This window comes from Hippoglossus hippoglossus, chromosome 8, assembly GCF_009819705.1.
Source record: "Hippoglossus hippoglossus isolate fHipHip1 chromosome 8, fHipHip1.pri, whole genome shotgun sequence".
NCBI lineage: Eukaryota > Metazoa > Chordata > Actinopteri > Pleuronectiformes > Pleuronectidae > Hippoglossus > Hippoglossus hippoglossus.
This window is the reverse complement of record NC_047158.1, coordinates 4,162,580-4,190,488: the sequence shown is the minus strand read 5'-3', so window position 1 is coordinate 4,190,488 and position 27,909 is coordinate 4,162,580. Positions and strand designations below refer to the sequence as shown.

General features: G+C 40.5%; 1 protein-coding gene across 2 annotated transcripts; it reads right to left on the bottom strand.

Moving 5' to 3' along the window:
* Positions 1-87: 87 nt before the first annotated feature.
* gsg1l (gsg1-like) lies at positions 88-27,706 on the bottom strand. 2 transcript variants are annotated; one of them, XM_034592413.1, is made up of 5 exons: positions 27,031-27,706; positions 17,246-17,293; positions 6,544-6,696; positions 3,796-3,907; positions 88-615 (listed from the first exon to the last, which is right to left on the bottom strand). In XM_034592413.1, the coding sequence occupies exons 1-5, from the start codon at positions 27,368-27,370 to the stop codon at positions 231-233; spliced, it is 1,038 nt and encodes a 345-aa protein (XP_034448304.1). In that variant the 5' UTR covers positions 27,371-27,706; the 3' UTR covers positions 88-230. The 2 variants fall into 2 exon arrangements, with proteins under 2 accessions (XP_034448304.1, XP_034448305.1); XM_034592414.1 differs by having other exon boundaries at positions 27,035-27,706.
* Positions 27,707-27,909: the final 203 nt, after the last annotated feature.

Sequence of the window (27,909 nt, the reverse complement as noted above, 5' to 3'; positions counted from 1 at the left end):
GAGAACACCTGATTTCACTGTTGTTCACATTTTATATTCATTTTCATTTCATATATATAACATATTCGCATAATTTAATGTCTCCTTTCGTCAAGTCTCTTTATTTTCTTCTTCAAAAAGAAAACAAGGGCTGCTGTGCTTTCAATTTTGGTGGGAAAACCAGTGGCCTGGCTCCACACCTCAAGGAGCAGTCATCACTCCTGTGTCACCTTCCCGTTCCTGTACGTGACTCAGCACTGCTCCTCCCCCAGAGAGTCTGTGTTCTCCCCCAGGTCTATGGAGGCCGATGCAGCTCTCATCTGGCCCCGTCCTGGGCCAGGACCTGGACCTGGTCCCGGACCTGGCCCTGGACCTGGTCCCGGACCTGGACCACCAACGATGATCCCGCCTCTGGCTCCGCTGTGTCCAGGGTAGACATCCACAGTGCTGGAGATGGACTGGAGGGAGCGGTCCCGAAAGTAGTGGAAAGCCTCCTGGTCCAGGTAGTTCTGCTCCTCGCGCAGGCCCTGCTCGAACAGCTTCCTCTTGTGTCTGAACTCAATCACCGTCTTGGTGTAGGAGTTGAGGGTAGTGACGGAGGCAGCCATGCAGCAGGTAAAGGAACCCCAGGCCATGCTGGTGAGAGTGAAGGGAAGGAGAAGAAAGAGTGAGTCTGGGCTTATACTGTAGTTCTTGCGATACTAGCGAGTTCTCGCTGATCTCGTCTTGCACCCCTTGGACGAGAGCAGAGAGCTTGTGTGATTGGTGCTCGCGAACATGAATGCGGCTCTGGGCTGGGAGGATAACAGCGGACATTTAGGGTAAAATCATGGTGTAAATGTCGCAGCTTTGAGTCTCATGGACACTTGGATGACACCACAGGAGCAGAATGGAGGCATTTAATGTTTTTTTTCTGTTGTTTTTTTACGTTTGAAGAGGTGATCCCCAGTTAATTCAATGCTATGGATTCAATTGGATTTGGCTGAAAAGCTGTTTACCCCTGAAACTCCAAAAGAGATTTGTGGACTCAAATACTTCGCCCTTTTTTTAGTGAACTATTCCTTTAATGAGAAAGATTACACTTAGCCTGTTGACTGAAGCCTCAACAGGGAAGCGAGAAATTTCTTAAATTACTTTTAGGTGCTTATACTTATTGTTGTTTGATATGGATAGAGTCCTCACACCAATCAACTCAACCAATGTAGTTGTCCCCTTGAATTGAGAAGGGAAAAATAATGTCTATATAACCAGGAGAAAAAGCTTGCATCACGTCACCGTCCTTTGTGTATTCTAATCTCAATAAACACATTCTGCATGCGAATATGAAGAATCTGTAGACGAGGGTCCAGAATTTGGGGCAGGAACCCTCCTGGGTCCCGTTTCTAATTTGACCAATCACGTTTGAGCAGGCTTTGGTTCCCTGCAGGTAAACAGCCCCTGTGGAGAGCAAAAGATACATTGGCCGAAATGCACCTGCTGTTAATAGAGATATGCCAAAATAATGACTGGACCTAAAACAGAGAAAACTAATTTTGTCTGTTTGAATTCGCAACCTTGTTCTTTCGGACACTACTCAGAGCACATGACCATAGCTGACGGTATATTCCATTTTTTTTAAATAGAAAAAGTAATTCATTACATTACTAGTCACGGTCAAAATACAATTCAGGAGAGTTATCTTTCAATGTAGCTTTTGTTCCAAAGTCAGCTTGAGTGATTTTCATCCTGACAGTAATGCTGCTATGCTTCATTCATTTATTATAGTTCATCTTCAGGGTAAAATTAATGTCCAAACAAAATGTTCATGGTCAAAAACAACTACAGGCCACTATTTGTTAGTGTGTTGGATGGATGGAAGAAAGAGTGTTTAACACCACGTCCCCAGGCCCGGTCACCAGCAGGACAGAAATGCCTGGAGGAAAAATGAATTTTTGGCCAGATGGAGAAATTTCCTTGGGAACTTAAAACTGCTCATAGAGGCATCTGTGGTGATTCAGTGAAGACTCATAGTCTTAAGCCTCACCCTCTGCTCCAGTTAATGTTAGCAGGCACATAACCGATGGGCTGCTAATTGACAGACTGTCGAGGCGCTGGAGGAAACGGGTGCTATATTAGTCAGTTAATAGGTGAGTTAACAGTCCCTCTGTGCAGAGCCGAAAGCCGTACGCCAAGAAATATGTCGAGAAAAGATCCTGAAACGTGCTGAGTAAGAATAACATAAAGAAATGAGAGAATGAAATGATGGAAAACCACTGGTGCCATTCATCATTCTTTATCCTTAAAAACAGTGGTATACTGTAATTTGATATTTCATACTTTAATGTCATCAATCACTTTTCCTTTTACGTTTTGAGCTGAACTATTACACACAGGAGGCTCAGAGTGTTTACACACTTAACAATGTAGAATTGCAACAATAAATCAAAGTATGACTACGTGAAACACAAAATAAAACACCAGAACATCTATTACGTGGATTGACAGTCGACGATGCCCAGATAAACGTGATTAGTATGCCAGTGGTTGGCTCAGGCTGTAAACTTGGCTTTTCGTGCCCAACTGTTGGAATGAAGAAGTGTCAAGTAGGAATATCAATTTAATGACGAACCCGTATATAATGTGACAGTGAGTGATATGTGAAGGCTTGGTAAGGTTCAAAATAACTTGGATAGATTTAGGGAAAGATCATAATTTGGGTTAAAATAAGGAGTTTGTTAAGGTTAGAAGACTTTCAACGTCATGGTTCCACTAATAAACATGTGATTAGAGTTACAATTGTGGACATGTTCAAAATAAACAACGCTGACTGTCGGTTTGAAATGGGAAACAAAAAAGCGTCTCCCATGTAAGTTTGGGTCCAATGATTTCCATTCTGGAAATATATATATATATATCTTTACTTAGTTGAGATTATGAATCCAGGACTTTTGGAGTATGGAGTAAGTTCAATGTGAAGAAAATGATCCGAAAACTTCCTCCTCCATTGGACTATGAGGTCTTTAACATTTGTCTATTATTAAGTTGATTTGTAGAACACATGAACTTCTGCACACATGTGAGTTCACATCATTACTCTATCGTCCTCAGAATAGAGCACATTCAAACTTTTTATTCCCCCTGAAGGAGCCTTGCTGGCCTCCTGCTCCAGCGGAGGTTAATCATTCCTGCAGAATTTATTCCACTTTAATGATCCTGAATGGCTCCCTCGTGGTGTTATTTGAGAGGCCTTCACTCCATCGACTGACGGAGAAAAATCCCCTTTTACCAGGAGCTGGCGTTCTTCTTCCAGGTGTCACGTTTTTGTCTTTTCTGGTCTTAAAATCCTTGTATGTAGCAGCTTCGTTTTTTAACCTGTTTATTTTCTGTTTCTTTTATATTTTATATTTGTAATGTTGGCATTGTTGACCATTATATAAAGAAACATGTATGTTATTTAGGTTTAGAGTTCAGACCCATCCTCCAAAACAGCAGTTGACAAAAACAATCTCATCACGAAGTCCATTTAGTAGAAGTAGTTGTGCTTTCAGTCATATTACGTGATCTTCAGCAGGTGTTTCTGTTGTCAGGAATAAAAATAAGATGCTTTTTACCGTTTAATAACCCTGATTCCTGCCATATTAGTGCTGTTGAATCTTGGACGTGATGCACCAGAAAAACAAAAAAACTAAACAGCTGCTGGCAAAGGGAAAGGAATCAACCCCCTTTTTAGTTGGTTTCAAAAATCTGCATAAATGGACTAATTTAGTAGTGACAACAGTATTGCTTTGTTAATGTGTGTGTCTGTGTATGGGAGCGTGTGCATGTGCGTGGACTGACCAGAAGGACCAGCCGTAGTCCCAGCTGTGAGGCCTCCAGTCTTCAGGACCCAGACTGACTGTGATCTGGAACACCTGAGTGTACATCATATGGGCCACCATACCCAGAAGACCTGCAACACAAACACACACACACACACACACAAACACACACACACCCACGCAAACATGCATATGCATTTGTATAAACTGTATAGACAATATAAAGCTGGACGGAATGGCTGCTCCCATAAGTGAAGCCATAGCGTCTCTCTTGCCCCCTTGTGGCTGGCTGCTGTATAGGTCATTAACTCATAAGTAATTTGATGATATACAGATGGGGGGGAAACATCATGATTGACAGCTGAGACTGACTGACTGGCAATTGGTCGAGCATGTGTATCAGAGGGACCTCGATAACATGGCTTCACTCCACGATTGCTACTGCACAGATGGCAGCGTTCGTGTCAGAGATATTTTGTCTTAATTTCTGGATAGTTAGAGGAAGTGGAGACGTGTTCAACAAGCTCTCGGTGGACGTCTAAACCAGATGAAACTGTGGTGAGTCGTAGATCAAAGCAAGAATATGAAGCTTTCTAAGTGCTCCCAGGAGCAGACAGAAGAAGTTGAGCACCAGGACTCCTCCTGGAGTTGTTTGTGTTTTTATAACACTGAGGTGAGGGAGGTGAACAAGAACCAAGAAACTACACTAGAGCAGATCCTCAGAAGTTCTCTGGAGAGACTGGAGAACCTACCCATACTCTGACTCCAAATGAGTCGCATGATGGCAGAGTTTGTATCTGGGACATTTTGGCATCATTTCTGCATAGAGGAAGGACGTGGAGACGTGTCGTCCAACTTTATTTACAGTCTGTGTTTCACTTACTGGCTTAGCATGGGTGTTTAAATTAATTGACGGAAATTGTCAGTTTCAACAAATGAAATTACCCTCTGTTAATGTTAAATTCATAAGTCATAAAAACTAGTGAGAGATAAGATAAGTGTAGTTATGGTCCCAAGAGGATGATTTCATGTGATTTTAATAACCGCACTTCCTCACTTCACACTGATGCACAACAATGTATGAACAATTAAAAGTAAAACACTAAAATTGATGTTGCATATTGAAGGTCCCAATAGGATGATTTCACTTCTGTTGATTTAATCGTCACCATCAGGGCAGAATTTCTATTTATATAAAATATAAAGAAATATATCATTCCTTTGGATTTTGAACGACCCAGTGACCTTTCCTCTGGTGCCCTCCTCTGGACAAACTAACGGTCACACTCTTTTCTTGCTCTGTCATAACGACATTAACAATGTTCTGATCATTAACATAAGCAAGGCGACAGTAAATCACTGTGTGTCATTAGTAATAAATGAGAACACATGTAATTATCATAATTAGTCATTACAAAGTATCAATTGATTCAACGTGCCGGTTTTGAGGCATCAATTAGAGATAGGGATATAATCACTCATAAACATACAGTAAATCAAAATGCCACAGTGTAAATGAGTGAATGTAATGTTAATTCCGAGGTCATACATCACAAACACAACGATAGCAGTTAGTTTTCTGTGTGTGTCAGATGGAAGTGTGTGATTGGTTAGAGCCATGCGCGCTAGTGCGTGTGTGTGTGTGTATGCACAGTAAAAACACCCCACCTAAGAGCGTATCGTTTCTTCGTGAAAAATGTATTCAAATCTGTACTTTTACTTTTTAGTTTAGTCCATGTCTGATCTGCTAACATGGAGAAGGCTAGGCTTATGACCTATACTGCAGCCAGCCACAAGGTGGCGATAAAGACATTTTGGCTTCACTTTTGTGCGCATCTTTATTCATAGTCTATAGTTTAACGGTTGCATTACAAAATTACAGTGCGGATTTATGATGCCATTAATGTTGATAAACCAATAAATTATTTCAGCCTTTATTGTCTTTATAATTCAAGACTTTGTTCTGTTTAAGTAGAAAACATCTGAACTGCTCACACTGCAGTCTTGTGATTTAAATAACCATATACAGTAGGTCACTTAGTTCCTGTTACTGAGGTCAGTGTACGAGATAATAGTTGTCATAGTGACAATAATAAGGACGTGGTTATGCTAATTGCCATGCATGGCCACTAAAGGTTGCATGACAATGAAATGCAACCCTGGGCCATAATAAGCTGCTGCACATAAGACACTGATTCTCGAAGCATCCAAAAAACATTTTCCTGTTGAAATATTTTCATCAGCTTCTTGTGTCTTTGAGAAATGTCATTCAGATCAAAATCATCATGTGTCATGTGAGTGAGTGCAGAACAGGAAATATGTTCAAAGTGGAACTTGCTTTAAAACATGTAAAATGTACTTTTAAAAATTCTCTAATGTGTTTAAAAAAAAAAGACAACCAGAGAGAGAGGGAGGCAGTGACCAGTGAACAGCGTGGTGGATGCAAAGCCAACTTCTTGCATAAGAGGTTTAAATTGGGAGAAAAATCCTTGGCACCCAAAATGGCAAAGGCTTCCAAGGGATAACTTCTGGAAGACCTCTTGTAAATCTGCATCAGATGCTTTAAATCTGCCTCAAATGCTCTAAATTAGATCTGAAATTACTGATTATTATTATTAACCACAGTTTAATCACTGAGATTGGTCAAGTCATACCTCCTCATACATACAGTACAGTAGTGATTACTTCCAGGTAGCATGAAGGTGTCCTATTCTGCTTATGTATTCTTTTTTTTTTTAGATCAGCTGTTGTCAGGTGTCCGTCTTACCGGACAGCACGGTGAAGACGGCTGCGAAGGCATTGAGCTTGAGTCCGTCGATGACGTTGCTGGAGTGGAACAGCTCCAAGCACATCAGACTGAAGCCGACCACCAGGAGCAGGATGTAGAGTACCTCTGATACCACCGACAACCACAACACACCTGCAAACACACATGCACACACACGGCATTGTTAGACAGAGAATAAGGAATCCCTGTAGATGACTGTTACGCAGAATCATGAATAGAGAGGATCAAAACTTTCTATTGATGGTTTTAGGTCCTTTTAAAGTTTCTAATGATCATTGAGAAAGTACTAGAGGGTCGGTTTTAGTTGTTAAAAAGGTTAAAACGGTACTAGAAGTCCTTTGGATTGTGCTCAGGGTTTTATAGAAGGTTTCAGGGATATGGTTGGCTTAAGTAGTCATCAAGAATGTTTTAAAGGTCCCTTACATTGTGCTGAGAGTTGTTCAGAAGGTTTAAGTGGTCTGAAATCTTCCTCTATACCCACGCACAAGGAGCAGAGCTAAAGTTCCCATAAAAAATTTTGTTATTGTTGTGTATTCTAGCACATATTTTACATATTAAACTAGTGCAGTCTAATTCCTGGGATTCACCACTGTCAGCAACGCGTCCTTGAAAATTCAGGACCTCTAACGTGATCAATCGTCAAAAACAGGAGGTGGATGTATTCAGAGTTGACATGATCGGAATTGTTGAGCAGGCATTTTAGTTAGTCACTTTGTGAGCTTATTGTCCCGGGAGAGGAAACTCATCTTCACATCCCTGTACATTCACATTCACCACTACAAACCTCGTCCCATGAGATAAACACTGGAGAAACACCAAGCAAACAGTACACATCATTAAACAGCAACAATAACAAACAAGGACGTCTCATAGACAGTAAACACTGACGGACAGCAATGAGGCGTCGCTGGGTTGACAGCAGGATTTCTCACTGAGAGCTGCTATGGCTGCAGGTACCAGGCTTTTGCTCAACCTGTGTCCTGATGGATTTTATGTTGAGTGGGTGAGTGATGTCATGTGGCTCCACAGTTGAGGTCGGAGATGTTCGGGTGTGGGAAGGCTCATTATGTTACGAGTAGTTTGGGTCATAGATGTTGGTTTTTTGATGCTTGTGTCAAAGAGCGTGTTGAAGAAACAATGTGGAGCAGTAACGCAAAATGAGTTGGATGATACTTTTGTGCAACAGAAGGAGAAGATGGGTGAAGAATATTACATTTATATTGTATATGTGGGTACCTATATAAATAGGTACAACATTTTACTCATATTTATATTGTGAATCATACCTGCCTATACTTGTAACAGTCTATATGTGCAAATATATGTATACGTTATTTCAATATCACTGTATACTTAATGCTTTCTAGTTCTTTCTGTAGTGAAAGGTGTATATTATGTACACATTCTCTGTATTTTCTATTTTATTATTTTATTATCTATTTCATTGTGTATTTAATCTATTTGATACTTTCACATGTTCCCTTGTCTACCTCATTCTAACTATCTGCTGCTGTACCGAGTGCATTTCCCAAACTGTGGGATCAATTTGTCTTATCTTATGTGTGTACAGTGTAGTCTGTGCTGTTGCAGCAGAGCATTCTAAAAATCTGTGGTATATATAAAGTATAACATTTTGACTGGAAAATGATTTGGACTGTGGTTTTCTTCAATTTGATTGGGTGCATCCACTCGGCTCCAGACCAGTGAGGGAGGGAGAACATGCTGAGCATCATGAGACACATCACACAGATACAAGATGAGAGAATAGTAAAGATCCAGTGTGAGAGAGTTTCTATATAAGAGAGCCATGACAATAACAGATGGGTGCAGGAAAACGTTGATGCTGTGGACAGTGGTACTCAATGGTACAAAATAAAACGGCCGAATAAAAACATTGTCTGCTCCCTGCCTGCTGTGGAGGATATCTCCAGCTCACAGTGCCTCTGCAGAGCCAGGGAAATAATAAAAGACCCTTCCCCTCCTGGTCACAAAATGTTCACTTTACTGCCCTCTGGTAGGCTCGACAGGACCTTCAAAAGTTGAACACATAGAATCAAGAAAAATCTTTTTCCCTATGCCATCAGAAATCTCAATTATATCTTTTCTACCAATTCATAAATAGGAATTTTTAAGAGCACACTTATATTTATTCATTTTGTGTTCATTGGTTTGTCTCTTTTTACATTTACACTGTTTTTAGCAGAAGTAGCACCTCTCATTTTGTTGCACTCCTTTCTTTTACACAATGACAATAAAGGCTTTCTCTTCTATTATAGAACATAATCAGAATTATACTAGAAAATGAAAAACCCATATTTGTTACCTCACCTGACTTTCTAAAGCCATTCTGATATCCAGTGGAGCTTCATGCTATTTTTTTTTGTTATATCATGTGCAGAGAAAGATGTGAATATTAGCATCAATGTTTGCTGTTTGTTTTTCCCTCCAGACACAAGCCAAAGGGCGGGGAGCTTTGATTGTCCTTCCTATTAACCCGTCGTCATTCAGTCACATGGTGTTCAATTGCCCAGAAGCTCCTGAAGTAACTTTGATGAATCTTTGGAGAACGATGATTCACTTCTCATCTACAGGCAGGACATGACACGTCCAGCTCAAAACAAGGTGATATATCTGTTTCTGATTGGCCTCAAGAGGAGGGGAGGTTGTGTTTCCTGGATCCTCCTGCTTTTTTTTGACATTCATCGATTACTGTGTCAGCGGCACAAAAAAAGAGAAAGAATCCGACCTGAAATAGACAACTCTACTATACTTCTTCATGCTCTGGAAATCTGAACATTTTAAAGCAGAGAAGAGTTGTCATCCTGTTACCGAAGCTGCCCCCAGGTCAGAAGTCTTGATTTATTTTTTGTCTTTACATCACTCCACATTTATAATTAGGAAAAAGCAGAAGCTCCTCCTGAATCGTTCTGACTCGACACACAGAATTAAACAGGATTATCTCATGCGCTCCGCTCAGCTCTGTCGGGGTATGTGGATAATGTGGAAATAACAACCTCCAGGCTGCGTTTTCAATTTGAACACGAGTGAGTTTGGGGGAAGCTACAGGATCGTCAAACAGCCGATACTGATGGGTAATTTTGTGTTGAGCTTCTCTCTAGGCAACACAAGAACCTTAAAGTGACATAAAACAATGAGCATAATAAAAGCAGGCAAATAGCAATTAGAATTTTAATTGAAAGCAGTGTTAAATCTCCAGGCAAGTTTCGAAAATCTCTTAAAGGTTTGTTCCCGATTTCCACTGCTAAAAAAAAACATCAAGTCAAGTATCAGAGCATTGGGCAGCCATCATCAGTGTTTTCACATGTCTTTGTAGTAACAGGTCTCAATTTACAGAGTTGGTTAGATCTCACATTGAAATTCAGATTACTGTCATTAAAGTAGGTAAGTAATGTGTAGAGTTTAGAAACGTCATCAACATGCCCACTCACTCACTCACTGTGAATTTTGTGCCCATTGTATTCTGGACCCTGTATTCACACATGGGTTCATTCTGACATCTTATGTACATTTTACTAGGGGCCCGGCAGGAAAAGTTCCAGAAAATGTCCGGAGCAACTGACTCCAACATTTGCGTTCTCTCATACAGACCCTCCAGAAAATGTCAGCAAACATAAGACTAAAGTAGCTTAATACAATATTTTTCTGTATTACGAGTTTTCCGAATTGTGGTGTTTGATTCTGCTATTAAGACGTTGAAATACATGTTAAGTACATTTTTATAATCTAATAATAAACCAGGTTTAATTTTCTTCCTTTATTCTGTTGATACATCAGAGGCAACGTTTTAAGGAATGTTTTATGAATCTGTCTGTGAGAGGTGTGTGAAAAAAACATGCTGTAAAAAAACATGCTGTAAAGAATAAAAATAATAAAACTGTAAAAGTTTGGGATTCAAAGTGGAGATTCAGAGGATGAGAAAAAGTTTCATTTTGAGAAAATTATCTTTTAAGATTTGTATTGTGACTAAAATGTACAGATATAAGTAGACTATGTGCATGTCCCATCTGCTAACATGGTGGAGGCACAGGTTGAGATCGAGATGCTTTGGCTTTCATTTGAAATGAAAGTGCAGCATCGCTCTGATACACCAGTCTGACTTTGAGTCTCTGGTTCCTTGTTAGCTGGAACTTTAATTTCCAACCAATAACTGGAAACAAATTCCAAGGGGATAAAATGCCTGTGAGGGAAACTCACAATGCAACAATATTGACCAAAATAATTCTCTCCCCAGTTAGTGTCATATTGAATATGTATCAGCAGACTGAGACTTCATTAAAGTGAAGAAAGCAAATAAAACGTGTTTTGAGGGACTCAGCCAGCAGCAGTAATAACAAGAAGGAAGCAGCTCATCAGACCGAGTCTCATCTCAAATGGATTTAATTACATCTTTAATTACTTTGTGTGCATGTGCGTGTTTTCACGAGTGTGTTCCTCTGTTTCTGAGTGTAATTCATTTCTGACACCATCTTTTAGGGTTCCTCAAACCATTTCCATGGCAAGAACCCAGATTTAATTAGATTTAACAAGGTTATTGATTAATGGATTTAATACTTGATTTAACACACAAGAATCAGAAGAGTCATTTTTATACACTGCAGTGAATTATTAGGGCTACATCTAATGATTTATGTCAATATGTCCTATTATATAAATCAATTTTGGGATTAATTGTGGTAAAATAATGAATTTACAAAGTTCAAACAAAGGAAAGATTTGAAAATGAAACTCTGCAAATAGTTCTAATAAAAAATGTAATGCAGAATGATTCAAATAACAGGAATGTTAACCATCAAATCTTCACAGTGAAGCTGCAGTTGCCTGATGTATTAAACTTGATAAATGAAAAACAAAATTATTAATAATGAAAAACAAAATTATTAATAATTCTTAAAACTGCAATTGATTAATTTTCTATCTCTTTGACTAATTTGCTTAACGTGTTAACTGAAGTTAGCTCTAAGTAATAAAGCAAATAATTTACAGTGTTATATAAGTTGTGTTATATATTTCATTTGAAATACAAAAAACTCCAGAGGAATCTCTTCTTTTTTTTCCTTTTTCTCTCTGAATTCCCACGTCATTTGTTCAAATTATTATTATTATGCATATGATTATTATTTTACAGTAACTAGTATCTTCAGCGATCAAATAAATGTAGTAAGGTACAGTACAGTTCTCACTTTTCAACACTGTTGAATATTGATGCAGATCCAGATTCTACAAAAAAAACCATTTCTAAATATTTTCTGTGGACATCTACAGTTATTCATGATATGTTATTCTGATGTTTTTGACTATCTCAGCTCGAATCAATATTTTTGATAACAAGTCTCTTATAGTTTAAAATGGGAAATAAGATTCATCACACGACTCAGTCTTATAATGTCCCCGAACAGCTCATTGTTTGTTTTGACAAGCTCTGATAAACCCACTGTCCACAATCTGCTGGGAGCAGCAAACAGCAGATACAGCATTTAGCAGGTGTTGGAGGAGACCAAAGATGGAGTCAAATGAAAGTGAATCTGTGTGACTTTAAATAGACAAATATTTCATAACTCTCCTGCCTATCAGCTTTATAAGATGATATGACAAAGATGATATTACAAAAAAAAAATCTGAACAGATAAATAAATATATGCTTTTGAAACGCACAGCTGCAGACAGCTCTTTGTGAGAAAATAAATTGTTTTTGTTTCCTAAAAATGTAGACTGTAAATAAAGATGGCGGACAGCTCCCAAAAGTGAAGTCAAAGCATCTCATTTACCCCCTGGTGGCTGGCTGCAGAATAGGTCATAAAGCCTGTCTCCTCCATGTTAACAGATGGAACATGGATCCCCCAAAACATGAAAGTACATTTAATCTGTTTTTCTCAAAGATGGTTTCTGTCATATTAGCTAAATCTTATCAGTGTTCATTCAAATGTTCATTTGATGATATAAAAGGGGGTGAGACGTAATGATTGACAGCAAATACTGACTTGCAGTTGATCGAGCACATGTATCGGCAGGACCTCAATACTATGTAACCCAGAAATAAAAGGCTTTTTTCTTTATTGCTGTAACTTTTCAAAATATTATGCACTCAATTATACAAATAGGAACATCACTGTCTTTGCAATAACAGACTGAAGGGAGTTCCCAAGTCATGTATATATAACATATTAAAGGTCAAGCTGGGACAAAATCCAACACTGTGTGGTTTCATGTCGTGGGGTTCCTCTTTTGTCCATTTAGCTATCACAGTCTCTGTCTTGACTTCTGTCCCGTTACTCTCTCCCTGCTCTCTGCTCCAACCCACCTCCCTAGTATTTCTCAATACGACAAAAATGATGAAAATATTCAAATTAATGAAACGCCTTGCCATCCTACTTGCATATTATTACTTGCATGTAAAATACTTTTTAAACGTCATATTTAAACAACTATATCTCCGGTTTAACTTGGCCTATCAAAACCAAACAAAAACTAACACTGGGTTTAAATTCAGCACTTTCGACTGACGTTGAAACCAGCGCTCTACCTGGCTCCCTGTTTATGCTGACATGTCTTCAATCAGCCACATGATCTGATCACGTCGGCATGATCTGGGAATCCTAATGGTTAATTTAAACTGTGGGAAGAGGTGAAGAGACGTCTTCCATCTTTATTAACAGTCTTTGCCTAAAACTCACCACAGAAGAGACATGACATAACCACAATATTTTTTTTTAATCCAGGTTATGAACCTGGTTCCATGAGGGTATTATTGTAAACAAATTAAAGAAACACAGAAGTTTGTTTTTTTAGAATTTTCATTAGGGACAGACTTGGATGTGACCGAGGAGCAGCTGTGTGTTATAAAACACAGCAGTGAGCATGTCGGCTCAAAGGCAGATTAACATATTGTATCCTTGTGTGAGAAGCAAGGTCGCCCGGCTCAGTATATCATATCATCCACCACTGCTCCGTGCAGCACTCCTGCTCTTCTTCCAGATGGCGTTAACAGATGAAACCATCAGATAACTTTCATTATTAACTACCTGCTCTGCATGAAACAGTGAATTAGCGGCTACGCCCACGTGTAACAAAATATTCCCTTTCTTCTGGATGCTTAGATATTCCTTTCATGAGCTGCAGAATGTAAACATCAGGCGCTGATAGGGAGAAGCTGCTCTCATCTGCAGTTAGTGGTTATCGAGATGAGGTGCAAAATATCATACAGGAGATGCTGACCTTGATGTTTGGATAAAGGTAAAATCTTATAAAGGTTGAAGAAAATAGTTTATTTAACGCTGGTGGCCGGAGACATTCTTTTTTCCGGTTCCATCTGTCCTTCCGTCCCATTCTAGTGGACATGATATCTCAAAATCACCTTGTGAATTACTTTTAATTCGATCTCAAATTTTGAACAGTTGCCATTTGGACTCAAAGATTAACAGATTAGATTTCAGCTATCAGTGACCTCATATGAGTCGAGAAAAATGTATGTAAACTGAAACTGCACTGGTTGGCAGAGGTCTTCTTAAATTAGCCTTTTACACGGACTTGTATACATCATGATACAAATATGTGTTTTTTTTCCCAGGCAATCTCAGCTTTGTCTGTACTTAGGCTCAAATTTGACATATGCATTGTTTAGAGATAATTTGGACTGAAAGCTAAAAAAAATTTAATTGGTTTTTAGAAATTTTTGAAATCTCATGTGAAAATGTACCTTTAGACATGTGGATGAATTGTTTAGAGCGACTTCGGCAGCTGTAAACTCTGCCCAGTGAAACCAGAAGTGTTTTTTAAGAAGATGGTAATGCCCCGATCACACTGCCTGCATGAGCAGCGGGTGACGGCTGCACCGTGAATCTGCTGCATGTCACAATCTGTTGTTCGCACAGGTCTGTTGTGTGTCTGCAGCGGAGCTGTTACATGATGTTTCCGGTATGACTCTGCTTTTCCTTGAATAAAAGGACAGTTAAATACGCAACTAGATCTCAGGACTTAACGGTATGAAGCCATGCAAAACATTAGAGCACTTTCACTTTGAAACAGGTACACGAAGTGCTGCAAATATGTTTGTTTGTGACTTATTCAACAGATGAAACTGTGTTGAAAGATAATTTTCACTGTCTATTTTGCCGTGAAGAGAGTGTGACACACAGATAGGTGAGACCTCCACTCTCCAGAAGAGCAGCGCAGCTCACGCAGGCACTAACCTGATGACATGGGCGCCTAAATGAAAAGTGAGACGTTTCCTTAGACCCCAGAGGGTTAACTCATTTAATTTACAGTTTACAATACAATTCAATACAATCATTTTCCTGGTACAACTTTACTTTAAATCTACTTATGTTTTGAATGTGAACATGAGGCATCAGGGTACAGGTTCTAATAACTTCCATAAATCAAAACTGACAACACGCAGCAAAGGTCTGAGCTTGTTTCATATCAATTACTGCATGTCACTTTTCTTCTGGAGCCTTCTCTGTCAAAAGACTCCAAATGAAGTTATCAGGATGCTTCAGCTTGTCTGATGTGAAAGCTCCTCTACTGTGAATGAATCAGAGGTTTACGTCCTAAAATAGTTTGTGAACTTATTTATCAAACTTTTCTCAGTGATTGTCCAGGTGAGTGGCTGGAGGAAAGTTTCTCTCTCAAGGTCTTTTTCATTCTTCACACAAACTATTTCGGTGACAAACACTATGAATGTGAAGGTGACTGAAAGTGTGCTTGGCTGTTCCCATTTGTATGATTCATTGACCCCTCGCAGGCTTCTCCTACAAAAAATTACTTTTATATATTACTAAATTGTTTTCCCAAGGACTTTTGGTGACTAACATAATCTCTGGAGTAGTAATTTAGTTTTTGGGGAAAAAATTAGCTGAATGTAACCATAAAAAAGTTTAACCCTTTGAATTACAGCTATGGGACTTTTCGGTCTGGGCTGGACTCAATCTTCTACCAACCTTGACAAATTATAACATTTTTGAAAGCTTAAAGTCTCGTTTATTTCTTTGAAAAGCATTTTAGCAGAATTGGTTCAGACTTGTGTTTCTTCATCTCAAATGGTCCCTTAAAAAGACATATTTCTTTTTCTATTTTTATGAAAAAAAGGTGATGGAAAAGGTGAAGCAAAAAACGTGCATTTCTACCAAGGTTGTGGCTCTGCAACTGCTTCAGTATCTCTTATACTCACCTATTCAAATTTATGGAGTAACTTTTCTAAGGAGACCAGGGTTGTGACAAAAGGGCTGACGAACAATAACCTCTCATTTTGGGTACGTTATTTTCGGATGTGTGCTCACTGTATGTAGCTTAAAAGAAAAACTACTGTCTGGGCCCCCAGTTGACCATCTACAGACTAACCGTGAGACACCTAGGTTGGATGAGCCCACACTGGGCATGCCTTGTCAAAAAAGGCTGAAACACAGAGTTGCATTGAGGTAAACAACGTTTAATAACGGTAGCAACGTCCTTCAGTCGTCAACCCCAAGAACCCCCCCTACGTTGGCTGTGATAGGCTAACCTGGCAGCAAGGCCAAATTGTTGTGGTTGAGGTGAATGGGCTTTGTAGTAGGAGTTCCACTGCAAGCCTCTAGGGCAGTAGGAGTCACAAATGTCACTTTAGCTGATAGGAAAAGATACTGTCTGGGCCCCAAAGTCACCATCTAAAGAATAACCGTGAACCTCACACCCAGGTCTGATGGGCCTGTCTCGGCTGAGGGTTGATGTTGAGGCACTAGGATTGTCAATTTTTATTTGAAATTCAAACATTAATTTAAAGTGGGCTAGATGTTCACGATGACCTTCAAAATATACAGTCTTGAAGCGCATCAGACTGTCGTAGTTAGCCTCATGATCGAGCAGAGGGCCATCCCTATCAGCTTGACCTGTTGCATGCCCTCTTGACCGGTCAGTAAAGTAAGCCAGTAATATCATGTTGATTTGAAACGAAAATGAAGGACACCAGCAAGCAAAGTGATCCTGAGCGGACAATCACAACACCAAGGCATCTGAGAAGCAGCGTGTGGACGTATTTTCGGTTCTACACCAAAACAGCTAAGTAACCAATACAGATAAGGCTGTTTGTCTACATTGTACAAAGCATCCGTCTTACTCTTCAACCACAACAGATCTGTGGGCCCACCTGTTAGCTTTCCCCCAAAGCAACGGCTGGTGTTCACCCCTGTCTGACTGTCGGAGCCACCATTTGAATACATTCAAACAAATCCTGTGTCGTGTCAAATTTGTTCAAACTTGATTTTTGGAAAAAGTGACAGCCCTACGAATGTGTTGTAATGGTAACAACATCAACTTCTTGTTATCTCCATGAAAAACACTACTCAAGTCAACTGCAGGGGGATTGTAACACCCAGTCTTATTAATCAAATCTTGTTTTGGGGCTGAATCATTAATTATAAGTTAAGTTTGATTAATTTCAAGTCACACTGTATTGTGTCCCTATACCAAGACGAAAAACTGTATCTACTTAGATTAGAGGGGTACAAGTAAAAAGAACGACCAAATCCAGAATCAAGCAAACAATCTAGCAAACCACATTTTAAATTGAAGTGAAAATTCCACAGAAAGATTCCAGAAAGGTGCTTTTGAAATGGTTTTCTCTGAGCCTGATGAACAGGTGGGGAGCGGCAGGGAGTGGCACTGGTACCTAATGACCATCATTACTCACCTCTCTCCGACGCAGGGGCCAGATCAATGAAGCTCCGACACTTCTCACCTGAGAGGGTGAGTAGGAGAGGGGGCGGGTGAAGGAGAGAGGAGAAGAGGGATGCAGAGATGAAAAAAAAGTGGGGAGAGGTGTAGAATTCAAGGTGAAATGAGCTGGGAGTGAAGCAGAGGGGGGGGAATGAGAAAAAGAGTAGGAGGAGAAAAAGGAAAAAAAGATGGAGAGATGCCGAGAAGGAGATGATAAGTGAAAAGGAGAAAATGATGTAAGGACAGGAATCAATGCACAAGGTGAAGGGAAAAGGATAAAAAGAGCGTTAGTGTAAAACTGAAGAAAAAGCTGCTATAAATATGACAGGCTAGCAACCAAAGACATAATGTTGCACTCACAACACAATGTTTTTATTTTTTATTTTAGTTAGCATGCTTAGCAATATACGCTCAGACAAACGAATAATTGAGCATTTTGGGAAAAACCCTTATTTGCTTTTTTCCGAGCTTTAGAGAAGATCAATATCAGTCTCAACTTCTGCCAACATCTTCAAAGGTCAGCATTTAATTACAATTCTTTCATTGCCGTATAAACAGAAATATGAAATTGGTTTTTGTTCCTAGGTTTTAGCACAACATTTGGTTTCGATCCAATGCAACATATAGTGAATTTATGCTACTTTTTCCATGTGGTATCAGTGCATGTTCACATAGGGAGCATCTTGCATCGTGCAGTATCTTCTTGGCTTTAATGAAGTAATCTTGGGCTGCAGGGAGGTGATCAGAGCCTGGTGAGACCCTGCAGGTCACAGATCGGCGACCACAGCACGAGCAGTAACTCAGCCTCTGTGGTGTCACAAGCTGCCGGCAGGCCCATCCATAACCAGCATGAGCACCAACGCCTTCGCAACGTCATACACACTGAACTCCCATAACCCCTTTTATACAACAGATGAATACCCTCAGTATCCAGGAGACAAACAGAGTGTGAGCTAAGTTTCAGAAGGTAAAAGAGACTTGGACTGGGGATCTTCACAAGTAACCACCTTAGCGAGGTGTTATCTGCAGACAGACTCACCTTGCACTCTTCTGTGATCAAAATCCCTACTACATACACATTAATAGGAGGTTTCAGGAATATAGTGTTGTGTACACCGAAACACTGACAAAAAATACTTGTGAGTTGCTCCTGGAAGATCTGATAAAACAAAAAATGAAATTATGAAATCTTTAACATTTTGCTCAGTTTTTTGTATTGAATTCACATTGGTTTTCCAAAGTTAAAGGGATAATTCACCCAAAAATTAAAATTCACTCACTATATCCTCACCATGGAGGGGTGGATGAAGTGTATGAGTCCATAAAACACTACTGGAGTCTCAGGGGTAAACAGCCCTGCAGCCAAATCCAATACAACTGAAGTAACTAGTGACCAAAGCTTCAGACGTAATAAAACAACAGAAAAAACATTACATGCATCTATACTGCTCGTGTGGTGTCATCCAAGTGTCTGCAAGCCCCGACATTCATATTCGTTCATTTAAACCATGTTTTTAGCCTAAATGTCCTCTGATAGCATCTTCAGAGGCGCGTTCACGTACTCTTGGGCACCTTGGAACACCACACACACTCTCGCCCAAGGGCACACAAAGGGTGCATGTTCTTGTGGCTACGTCTGCTAGCATCGCCACTTCCGGTAGTGGACTTTTAGGCTAATATCCCGGTGTAAATGATGTTGGGGCTTGTGGACACTTGGATGACACCAAATGAGCAGAATGGAGGTATGTTGTGTTTTTTCTGTTGTTTTATTACATCTAAAGAAGAGGTCACTTTGGCTGAAACACTGTTTACCTCTGAAACTCCTAGTGTTTGTGGACTTAAACACCCACCCCTCCATCGGCATAGTGGTGAGTAGATAATGAGTGAATTTTCATTTTTCGCGTTGATGATACTCCAAGATGGACATGGACACGCCCCTCTAAGCATGCAGAAACAGACACGTTTCCCTCACGCAAATTGGAATACATGATGAAATGTTCCTGTTGTATAAAATGGGATGCAATGTTCATATAGACTGTATAAAAAGATAGATAAAGTGAACACTGCAATTTGGAGCCAATGCCGGGAAGAGTCCTGGTGGGTACAAACTTCTTCTGTCTGCTCCTGGGAGCATTCAGAGTTTTAGGAAGGGCATCATATTGTTGCTGTGATCTACGACTCACCACAGGTTAATCTAGTTTAGACGTCTGCAGAGAGTTTGTTGGGTATGTCCAATCACTTCAGTTCACCACAGGTCAGGTTCTAGACACATTCTAGGGACCAATGAGGATCCAGCTGATCAATCTGGATCATAGACTGGAAACAGTCAGTGTGACAAGAACTATCTGAAATGACAGAAACCCACTATGGAAAAATGTATTTGACCTGTACTTTGACTTTTATTTTTAGAGTTTGGTCCATGTTCCATCCAGTAATAAGGAGGAAGTGGTGTTCATAACCTAAAGTGTAACAACCTCCAGGGAGTGATCGAGACGCTTTGAGCTGTTGTGTCGTACATCTTCACTTACAGTCTATAAATGGTCTGTCTTAAGGGATAGACGATGGACATGGGAAGATTACTGTGGGACTTGGATGAATAGAACTAAAATGGACTTGGAGATTGAGCCACCAGGGACCAATGATGCTGATGAAAAATTAATAGTACTGAATAAGCTGCACCTACAATAATAGCCAGCATGTTGTTTATGTCCTTCCTGTACGTCGGCACCTGACTAAATTTCGTCCTAAATAATGTACAAATACTCTTGTTTGTCAGTTACCAGTTACCCAACATATAAGCAAAGTGGGTCCAGGACTTCGCTGTTACAAGTGTGGCATGCCATTTTGCAAATATTGTATAAGCTCATCTGAGATGGTTATAATTCATCTTTTCCAAGGTTAAAACTCGTGGGATTGAGTCGTGCAGGGGAGGGAGGGGGAGAAGCAGATGGATGTGTTCAGGACTTGGTGAGCTGCGGTGAAAATGTGCCTCAACTAAAAAGGTGAGCAGCACAGCATCTGATTAGGACATGAATCTAAAATGTAATTAAAGAGTGAGTGGGCTCGTCTGTGACCCGACGACAGGACTTACTAACAGCACAATCAGTATTCCTACACCTTCCCCCGCTGCACACAGGAGATGATGCTCCTCGAAAAATGTCGGTTAACGGAAAGAAATCCTAGTCACCACGCTCCCAGTCTGTCGGTGCGTAATGGAGGAGATTGATTTCAAATGAGCTTCAGGTGGTTTCAAATGTCTTCTGGTATGTTTTAGCCTCGCAGTCCCAACTCTCACTTTCACACTTCTCATTTATTATTCCCTTCCCTGCAGCCAGCAGCTCTGCAGTCTGTTTAATCAGTGATCCGATGTCATTTGGGGCTAATTGCTGCTGTAATGAGTATGAATGGTTTGGAGAAACATCAGTTAATGTGCACCATTACTTCTGCAGTTGTGTGTCTGTGTGCATTACTCAGCTGAATCTGTCAGGTATGCGCAGCAGACAAGAGAACGAACTTGAATAGGAGGGAACACTGTCAGCCTGCAGCCATTTGTCTTTACTTTAAGAAAATGGTATTTATAGGTGTTCAGGCAGAGCCAAAAGCCACAGAATCTGACCCAGTTCCAACTGAGCCTCGAGTCCAGATTTCACCGGATCCAGGTCAGATTTTGAGTTAGTGTTTAGTGCTGTAATGTTTCTTAACTGCGTGCCAAAGCCGGAAATGTTTATTTGTATATTTAAGGTGCTATTTGTACATTGTCTAACCCTAACCCCAGAGCGGGTGGTGGTGATGGTAGCTCATCAGGAGCCTCAGCCATTTTGTGTTTAGTCAAGAGGTTGTAATACACTCGCGCCAGTCAAGAAGTCTGCTCCTCTGCGCTTTTCTAATTAGTTACACAGAACTGATCTTTATAACACTCTGCTGAATTCAAAATTAAATTGATGGTGTCGAATCATGAATCCAGATTGTTCTGGTCGCTTTAACCCTAATGTACTGGCTGTGCACATCATGTTCTCATATAGTGAGTGCAGATCAGCAGGGGAATACAGCACGGTAAGAGGTACCCGGGCTGAACTTAAATGAACGTAACGGAAACCCAACAGTTTGTGAATGTACCCAATGGTCAAAATTTTTCAACCATTAAGTCAGTTAGAGGTTATAAATGTCGGTTTCGATACATTTGTGCATACAATTCTTTATTGATTATTTGACTCATATGGAACCATAATTTTAAAAAGGAACATTCCCTTTATAAATCACAGTTCACCTGGAAACGTGCGTATGCATATCTGCCTCATACCCCGCCCTCTACACGCCCACATGCAACCATAAATGGTCAATGCAAAGCACCTCATGACCAAGGTGATCAATGGTTTATTATGGGGAAATTCTAGCATCAGGTGAGACACCAAAATCTAGGTGATCGTGAGGGACATATTGTTTGGTGGCCACAGCAGTGATATCACCAATAAGAGATAATGCATTATGTGGTAACGTGTTGCTGCTGCAGTTAATGCAGTGAGTGTGTACGACAGAGAGGACAGAGCAAGAAATAAGGCAAATTTAAAGGCAAAAAGAGAATTGTTTCGTACCCTTCAGAATGTGAGGGAGCTTGTTACTTTAACTTTAATAATCCCATCCAAAACTGCAGGTTTATTAAATTCAGAGACTTCTGAGTTATCTCCGACCAATACAGAATTTAAGAGAACTATATTATTCACAAAGGGGCTTTAGACAGAAAGGTTAAAGTTATACAGCTAATTAACCCAGAGCGCTGAGAACTTGTTTGTACTGGGATGGTTTGGTTCCATCGGGTCGAGCTGTCTAATATTGGAGCTGTAGTGAATCAAAATCAGCTGATGAGTCAGTCATCATCATGGGCCAGGAAATCTTTGTGGTAGCTGAACGCTTGTTCTCTCCTAATCCTTCTATCTGCGTATAGTCCTCTAACAGTGCCGGTGCATCCATCACGCAGCATTACGCATTAGCGTCACCACAATACTTATGTTTACAGCAATCGGACTAATTCCTTCACACCTTGACAAATTGATCAAGGTAATTCAGAGGTTTTAAGTTGAAGTTTGAAGGTGAACAGTTTTGAAAATATATGAAAAACTTAAACTAGACTAGATGATACATACACAGTGTTAGAAGATATTAAAAACTACTAATCAACTTGACTTAGTACAATTGAAGGTTCTCCCGGAACAGTTATGTCTCACAAGCACAAATAACACCGCTGGTTTTTATGTTTATGACAAAGTGGATTTATAATCTGACTTCAGTTCTCTAATTCACGTCTGCATCACCACTTTCCTGTCTCCAAAATGTCCGTACACATGGATCAGAGTTAGCATACAGGTGTGCACATTCTCCCATCAAGTTTGTCTTTACAGATCCCAACTTTTGCATGACAAGCAGCATACGAATCTTTCAGATCCCATTTTGTTTTAAATGAGGCCCGTGGAGTCTACCTTTATTAAAATATACAGTGGGAGACGTATGAATGATTCTAATTCTATCCCTTATTCCCACTTCCGGCAGCTGGACCTGAATTCCCTTTACAAAGACAGAATTGTGTCTCCAGTTAACAGGATGAACTCATCTCGCTGCTTTTGACCAAACTGCTTGTGAGGGCTGGAGACTTCCTATTATCCAGTATCAAAATAACTTTGCTCAACTTCATGAAGGAAAGCAAACACTGGCAACACTCTCAAGTAAATTAAAATCTATTGTTCATACAGGGACTATAAAGACTTTGCAGAAAACTTGGTTTGATGTAAAACGCAGTGCAGACCAAAGCCTCTCCCTGGAGCTTCTCCTCTCATTACTGCTGTTAAAACAGTATCGAGCTGAGCTGCTTACGAGTCTCTTCGCCAGTCATGTCAGATTGTCGTGATGTAATGGAGTAAGCCTCACTTCAGGGATCATTAGAGCAAGACTGTGTTTCTAACTTTAACTTTAATTGCCTTTTCTAACCTGTTGTGCCTCCTCTTGCCCCCTTTCTGTGACTCTCGCAGAATGAATAATAACAAATTCTACATTTCCAGATATAAAATCCATAAAGATAGGTTGAAAAGTTCAGAGTCGAGAGCCGGACAAAGAGAATTCAATTCCTCCGCAGCCGGTCTGACTCAAGTTGTTATATCATATTTTAAATTCTCTGCGAGACAAATTTAAAACTACTTTCATAGCAGGTTGATGTCAGAACAGGAGAACAGGGACATTAAGGAGCAGCACAGTGAGACTGATGAATAGAAGCAGTAAAGTTGTACGACATTGATCAGCCTGGCCAGGCTTCGATAACACTGGGACATTGCTGCTGTCTGCACCGAGAGAGGATACAGACGCTGAATTATGAGTGCTGGAGCAAACCAAAGTTAGAGGATCGCTGCTTTTTAAAGAACAAAACATCTAAAACTGTGCTTTTAATGGTGGATGAAGATTAATCATGATTATTCCTCTATATTTAATCTGTAGCTTTCCTCACATCTTTGTAGTAGCACACAGGAAACGGACAAAGTGTTTCAACCACAGCAAAGACATCGTGGAAGAGGCTACTTTTCACCTTTTCAAAAAAAAACTATGCTTATAAATCCCCCAAAATATAGACCCCTCCTCCTTCAAAACGGACCTCACTTAGAAAGCCGACTCATAAATAATTTCTGTCAAACGTTTGCAAATTTCTCAGGCAAGCAGAAAAGCTTCCCCTTATTGGTCGTCAGCGGGAATAATAAATTTGTATTAATATTTCAGTGCAGAAATATCTGGAGCACTAAATCTGCTGCTGTGGATGGTTTGATTGCAACAGGTAATTCAACTTGTTTTCACTCTTTGTTGCATCATCGTGGTTCAGTAAAATGTCAGCCATCTATTTTTGCTGGTCACATATCTCTACCGTCTGACTCTGGGGAAGTTGTTGAAGTGCTTTTGCTTCAGGTTCTGGCAATAGACCAGAACTGAACCAGACTCTATCGTCACTGATAAATTACATGTCACAACAAAGATTCAGACTGAGGGTCTCAAATCTGGGTGTGAACCTTAAACTGTAAATAAAGATGGTCCACACAGCTCCCAAAACGGAAGCCAAAGAGTCTTGTCCCTGTTGGCTGGCTGCTGAGGACAGGTTATAAACCCAGCCTCCTCCATGTTAGCAGATGAGACATAGACCAAACAAAAAAGTAAAAGTACATGAAGACAAACATTTTCTCAAAGATGGTTTCTGTCATTTTAGGTAGTTCTTATCACACTGATGTTTTTCTGTAATTTCTAATTTCATGCTATAAAAACGGACTGAAACACCATGATTGACAGCTGCGACTGACTTGTGATTGGTCGCGTGCGCGTATCAGCGAGACCTTGATACCGCGGCTTAACTCCAAGATCACTACTGCACAGACTCTGACTCCAAATGTCAACTTTGGTGCAAGAGGGCAGCATTCATATATCTGGGATATTTTTGCTTCAGTTTTGGATGGCGGGAGAGAGTGGATATACATCGTCCATCTTTATAGTCTCCATTGTGAACTTTGAAAACTAGATTAAAGAACAAACTCCAAACCTTTTAGGTTTTAAAGTGCTTGTCTTCAGAATCCACACTACAGTTAAAACACATTCAGATTCTTTAGATTGTTCCCTCCCAGATAATGTTTGTTTACATTGTCAGTTTATTAATTTATTAATTTTGCTATATAGGTGTAATTTATTTGAAAGATGTAAGGAATTGCATTTGACCTAATCCTTTTAACCCAGACGACAACGAAAAGAAATACAAAAGCCATATGCACTGCATGGAATTTGATTGGACGCAGAGTAATCAGACCGGGTTTTAATTCAAAGAGACAAATCATTTCATCATCTTGCAACATCCCTCTACACTTGTGTAGAAGCATCATTTCATTGGCTACTGCAGGATGTGAACATGTAGAGCAATAATAATTGATCAAGTGGACATCACCGCAGCATCCACAGTCCGATACAATTTACTCTTCCTCAATTCCTTCCTGATCATTATTTTAATGGCTCAACTTTATTTTCTCGTATTTTCGTTTAATGTGATTTTAAAAAAGCCCAGTGTGAAAGCGGTCTGATTCTCTTTTCCTTTGTCCTTATCATAGACTGCATGTAAAAAAGACTTTGGGTCAAGAAAGTGGAGCCAATGAGAAACCTGTATTCTCTGGAATGACCAGCAGAGGGCGACTCCACTGGTTTTAACAGAAGTCAGTTCCTATAGACGTCACTGTGGGTTAATAGTTGGTTCTTATAAATTCTCTGGTCCAATCATTCCATGACCTTGCAGCGTTTTCCTTTGAGCGTGGAGGATTTTTATTTTATTTTTAACTTTTCAATGGAAGCAATGCCAGTCGCAATCCAGAGCAGTTCCTGCAGGACTGGTTCATCCTCTGTGAGGCAGGAATGTGGTGACGATGGTCGACATACAGATACTGAACTGATCAGGGCTCATTAATAACAGCATTCAATACAGTACCTGCCTTCAACAGGCCAAACTGCTGCCTTTATTTCTGTCTCACTAAGCTGTTTATTCACTCTCACATACTACCAACACACACACAGTCTTTGAGGCTTTCTTCTTGCTACTCGCTCTTTCCTTCTCTCGCTCTCTGTCTCTCTCTCTCTCTCTCTCTCTCTCTGCAGAACAGAAGCAGCTGATTGGTCAGCTCATACATCAAATACTGTATATCTACCGACTCTGACAGTAACAGATCATCGCAGACGTTTTTTTGCACTTTTCCCTGAAAATATTCCCCAACAAAATGCTCCTTCCTCCTGTTTGAGTAGTTTGATTTAAAAACAAGTGAGCAGCTGTTTAAGGAAGTTACTGAACTTGTTTTAAATTAAATTGTTTATTTTGCGAGTCAGACGCAGTTGTCAATCATGACGTCTCAGCCCGTTTTTTAAACATATCAAATGCATGAACTCTTGAACATACGTCAATGTGATTAGAACTGTACCTGGAATTACAGAAACCATCTTTGAGAAAATCTATTTATCATATACATTTGCCCTTTCTGTTTGGTCCGTGTCCCATCTGCTAACATGGAGGAGGCAGGGTTTATGATCTATAGTGCAGCCAACCACTAGGGGGCAAGCAAGATTTTTTGGGCCAGTTATATTGTTGGTTTTGGTCTTTTTTGTGGGATTTCTTAACAATAAATCATAAAGTAAAAATAAAAACCCAACAAACAAAAAAAAAATTGGATTAATTTAGTCATCCCCCAATTCCCCAAAGCTGAAGGAAACCTTATATCTTAAAGTTATTTCAGACCAAAACCTAAAAAGCACTGAGATGCAATAGCTACTCAGATCTGAGAAGTTGGACCTAAATAATCTTTGGTATTTTAATGATAAAAATAACTGTTAATTTTCTGTTTGTCAATACAATCGATTAATCTGTTATTAACTGGTATTAATGAGCAGCCAACAGTTCCCTGTATGAGAGTCTAACTTGACCTGGCACGGCTCGGCTCAGTTAAACTAAAGTGAGACCAGCTCAGATGAAAGCTCGTTTTTACGCACAGAGGTTTGCGTGTTGAGAAATGACATGCCCGACCTGCTTTTGGGAGAATGTTCTGGTCTAAAACCGTGTAAACAAACCTGAACTTCTGCTGAGAGACAACATGAATTATTAAATCATTAAATGCGCTCAGATAAGATTTATTCTTAGTTCTTCTCCTTTTGGAACAACTTAGTTTGATCTTTGCTGCCTTCCTCTGTAAGATCAGCCTCGGAAGTGCCCACCTGCCTCGTGGATGTTCTCCTCGCACGAGTACCAGATGCCGGTGTGGAAGCGGCGGAAGAGGAAGCGGTCGTCCCCGGTCTCCCAGCTGTAGTGCACCTTGTTCTGGTCCGTCTCGTTCACACCGTAGTCGATGCAGTTGTGGCGCCGCTGCTTGCTGCAGTTGGGCTTGGGGACGCGCTGGGTGCCCTCGCACCAGTACGTGGTGATGAAGGCGGTGGTGGAGAAGAACAGGGCCACCAGGTTCAGGGCCACCGACAGCAGCGCGCGGCATTTCCGCGTCGTCTTCATGATCTCAACGCGTGCGGCCGCAGCGTCCCTGCAGCCGGCGAGAAAGTTCATCCACGGAGGAGAGGGACGGAGGCGGTCAGAGGAGCAGCATGGCGCGGCCAGGGCGCACAGCGGAGTTTACGCGCGTGTCTTCTCCGCCCGTGTGTGCTCTCCTCTGCCAGTTTGAGCTCAGAGCGCAGAGAAGTGACCGCGGACTGTCCGAGGAAACACCTGGAATCTGGAAACGATCACTGTCCTCATCCATCCACACGAGCTGACGCCTCCAGCGAGAGAGAGGGAAGAGGGGGAACTGTCGGAGAGCAGGAGGATCACTGAGGAGCCGTGACGCGGAGAGGAGAGCATCTCTCTCTCTCTCTCTCTCTCTCTCTCTCTCTCTCTCTCTCTCAATTTCTCTCCCCAATTTTCTCCCCCTCTCTCTTTCTATCTCTCTCCCAAATTCTCTCTCCAATTATCTCTGGCTGTCCCTCTGCTCTTTCTCTCCCTCGCCCTCTCTCTCAAATTCTCTCTCTCTCTCTCTCAAATTCTCTCTCTCTCTCTCTCTCTCTCTCTCTCTCTCTCTCTCTCTCTCTCTCTCTCTCTCTATCCCTCTG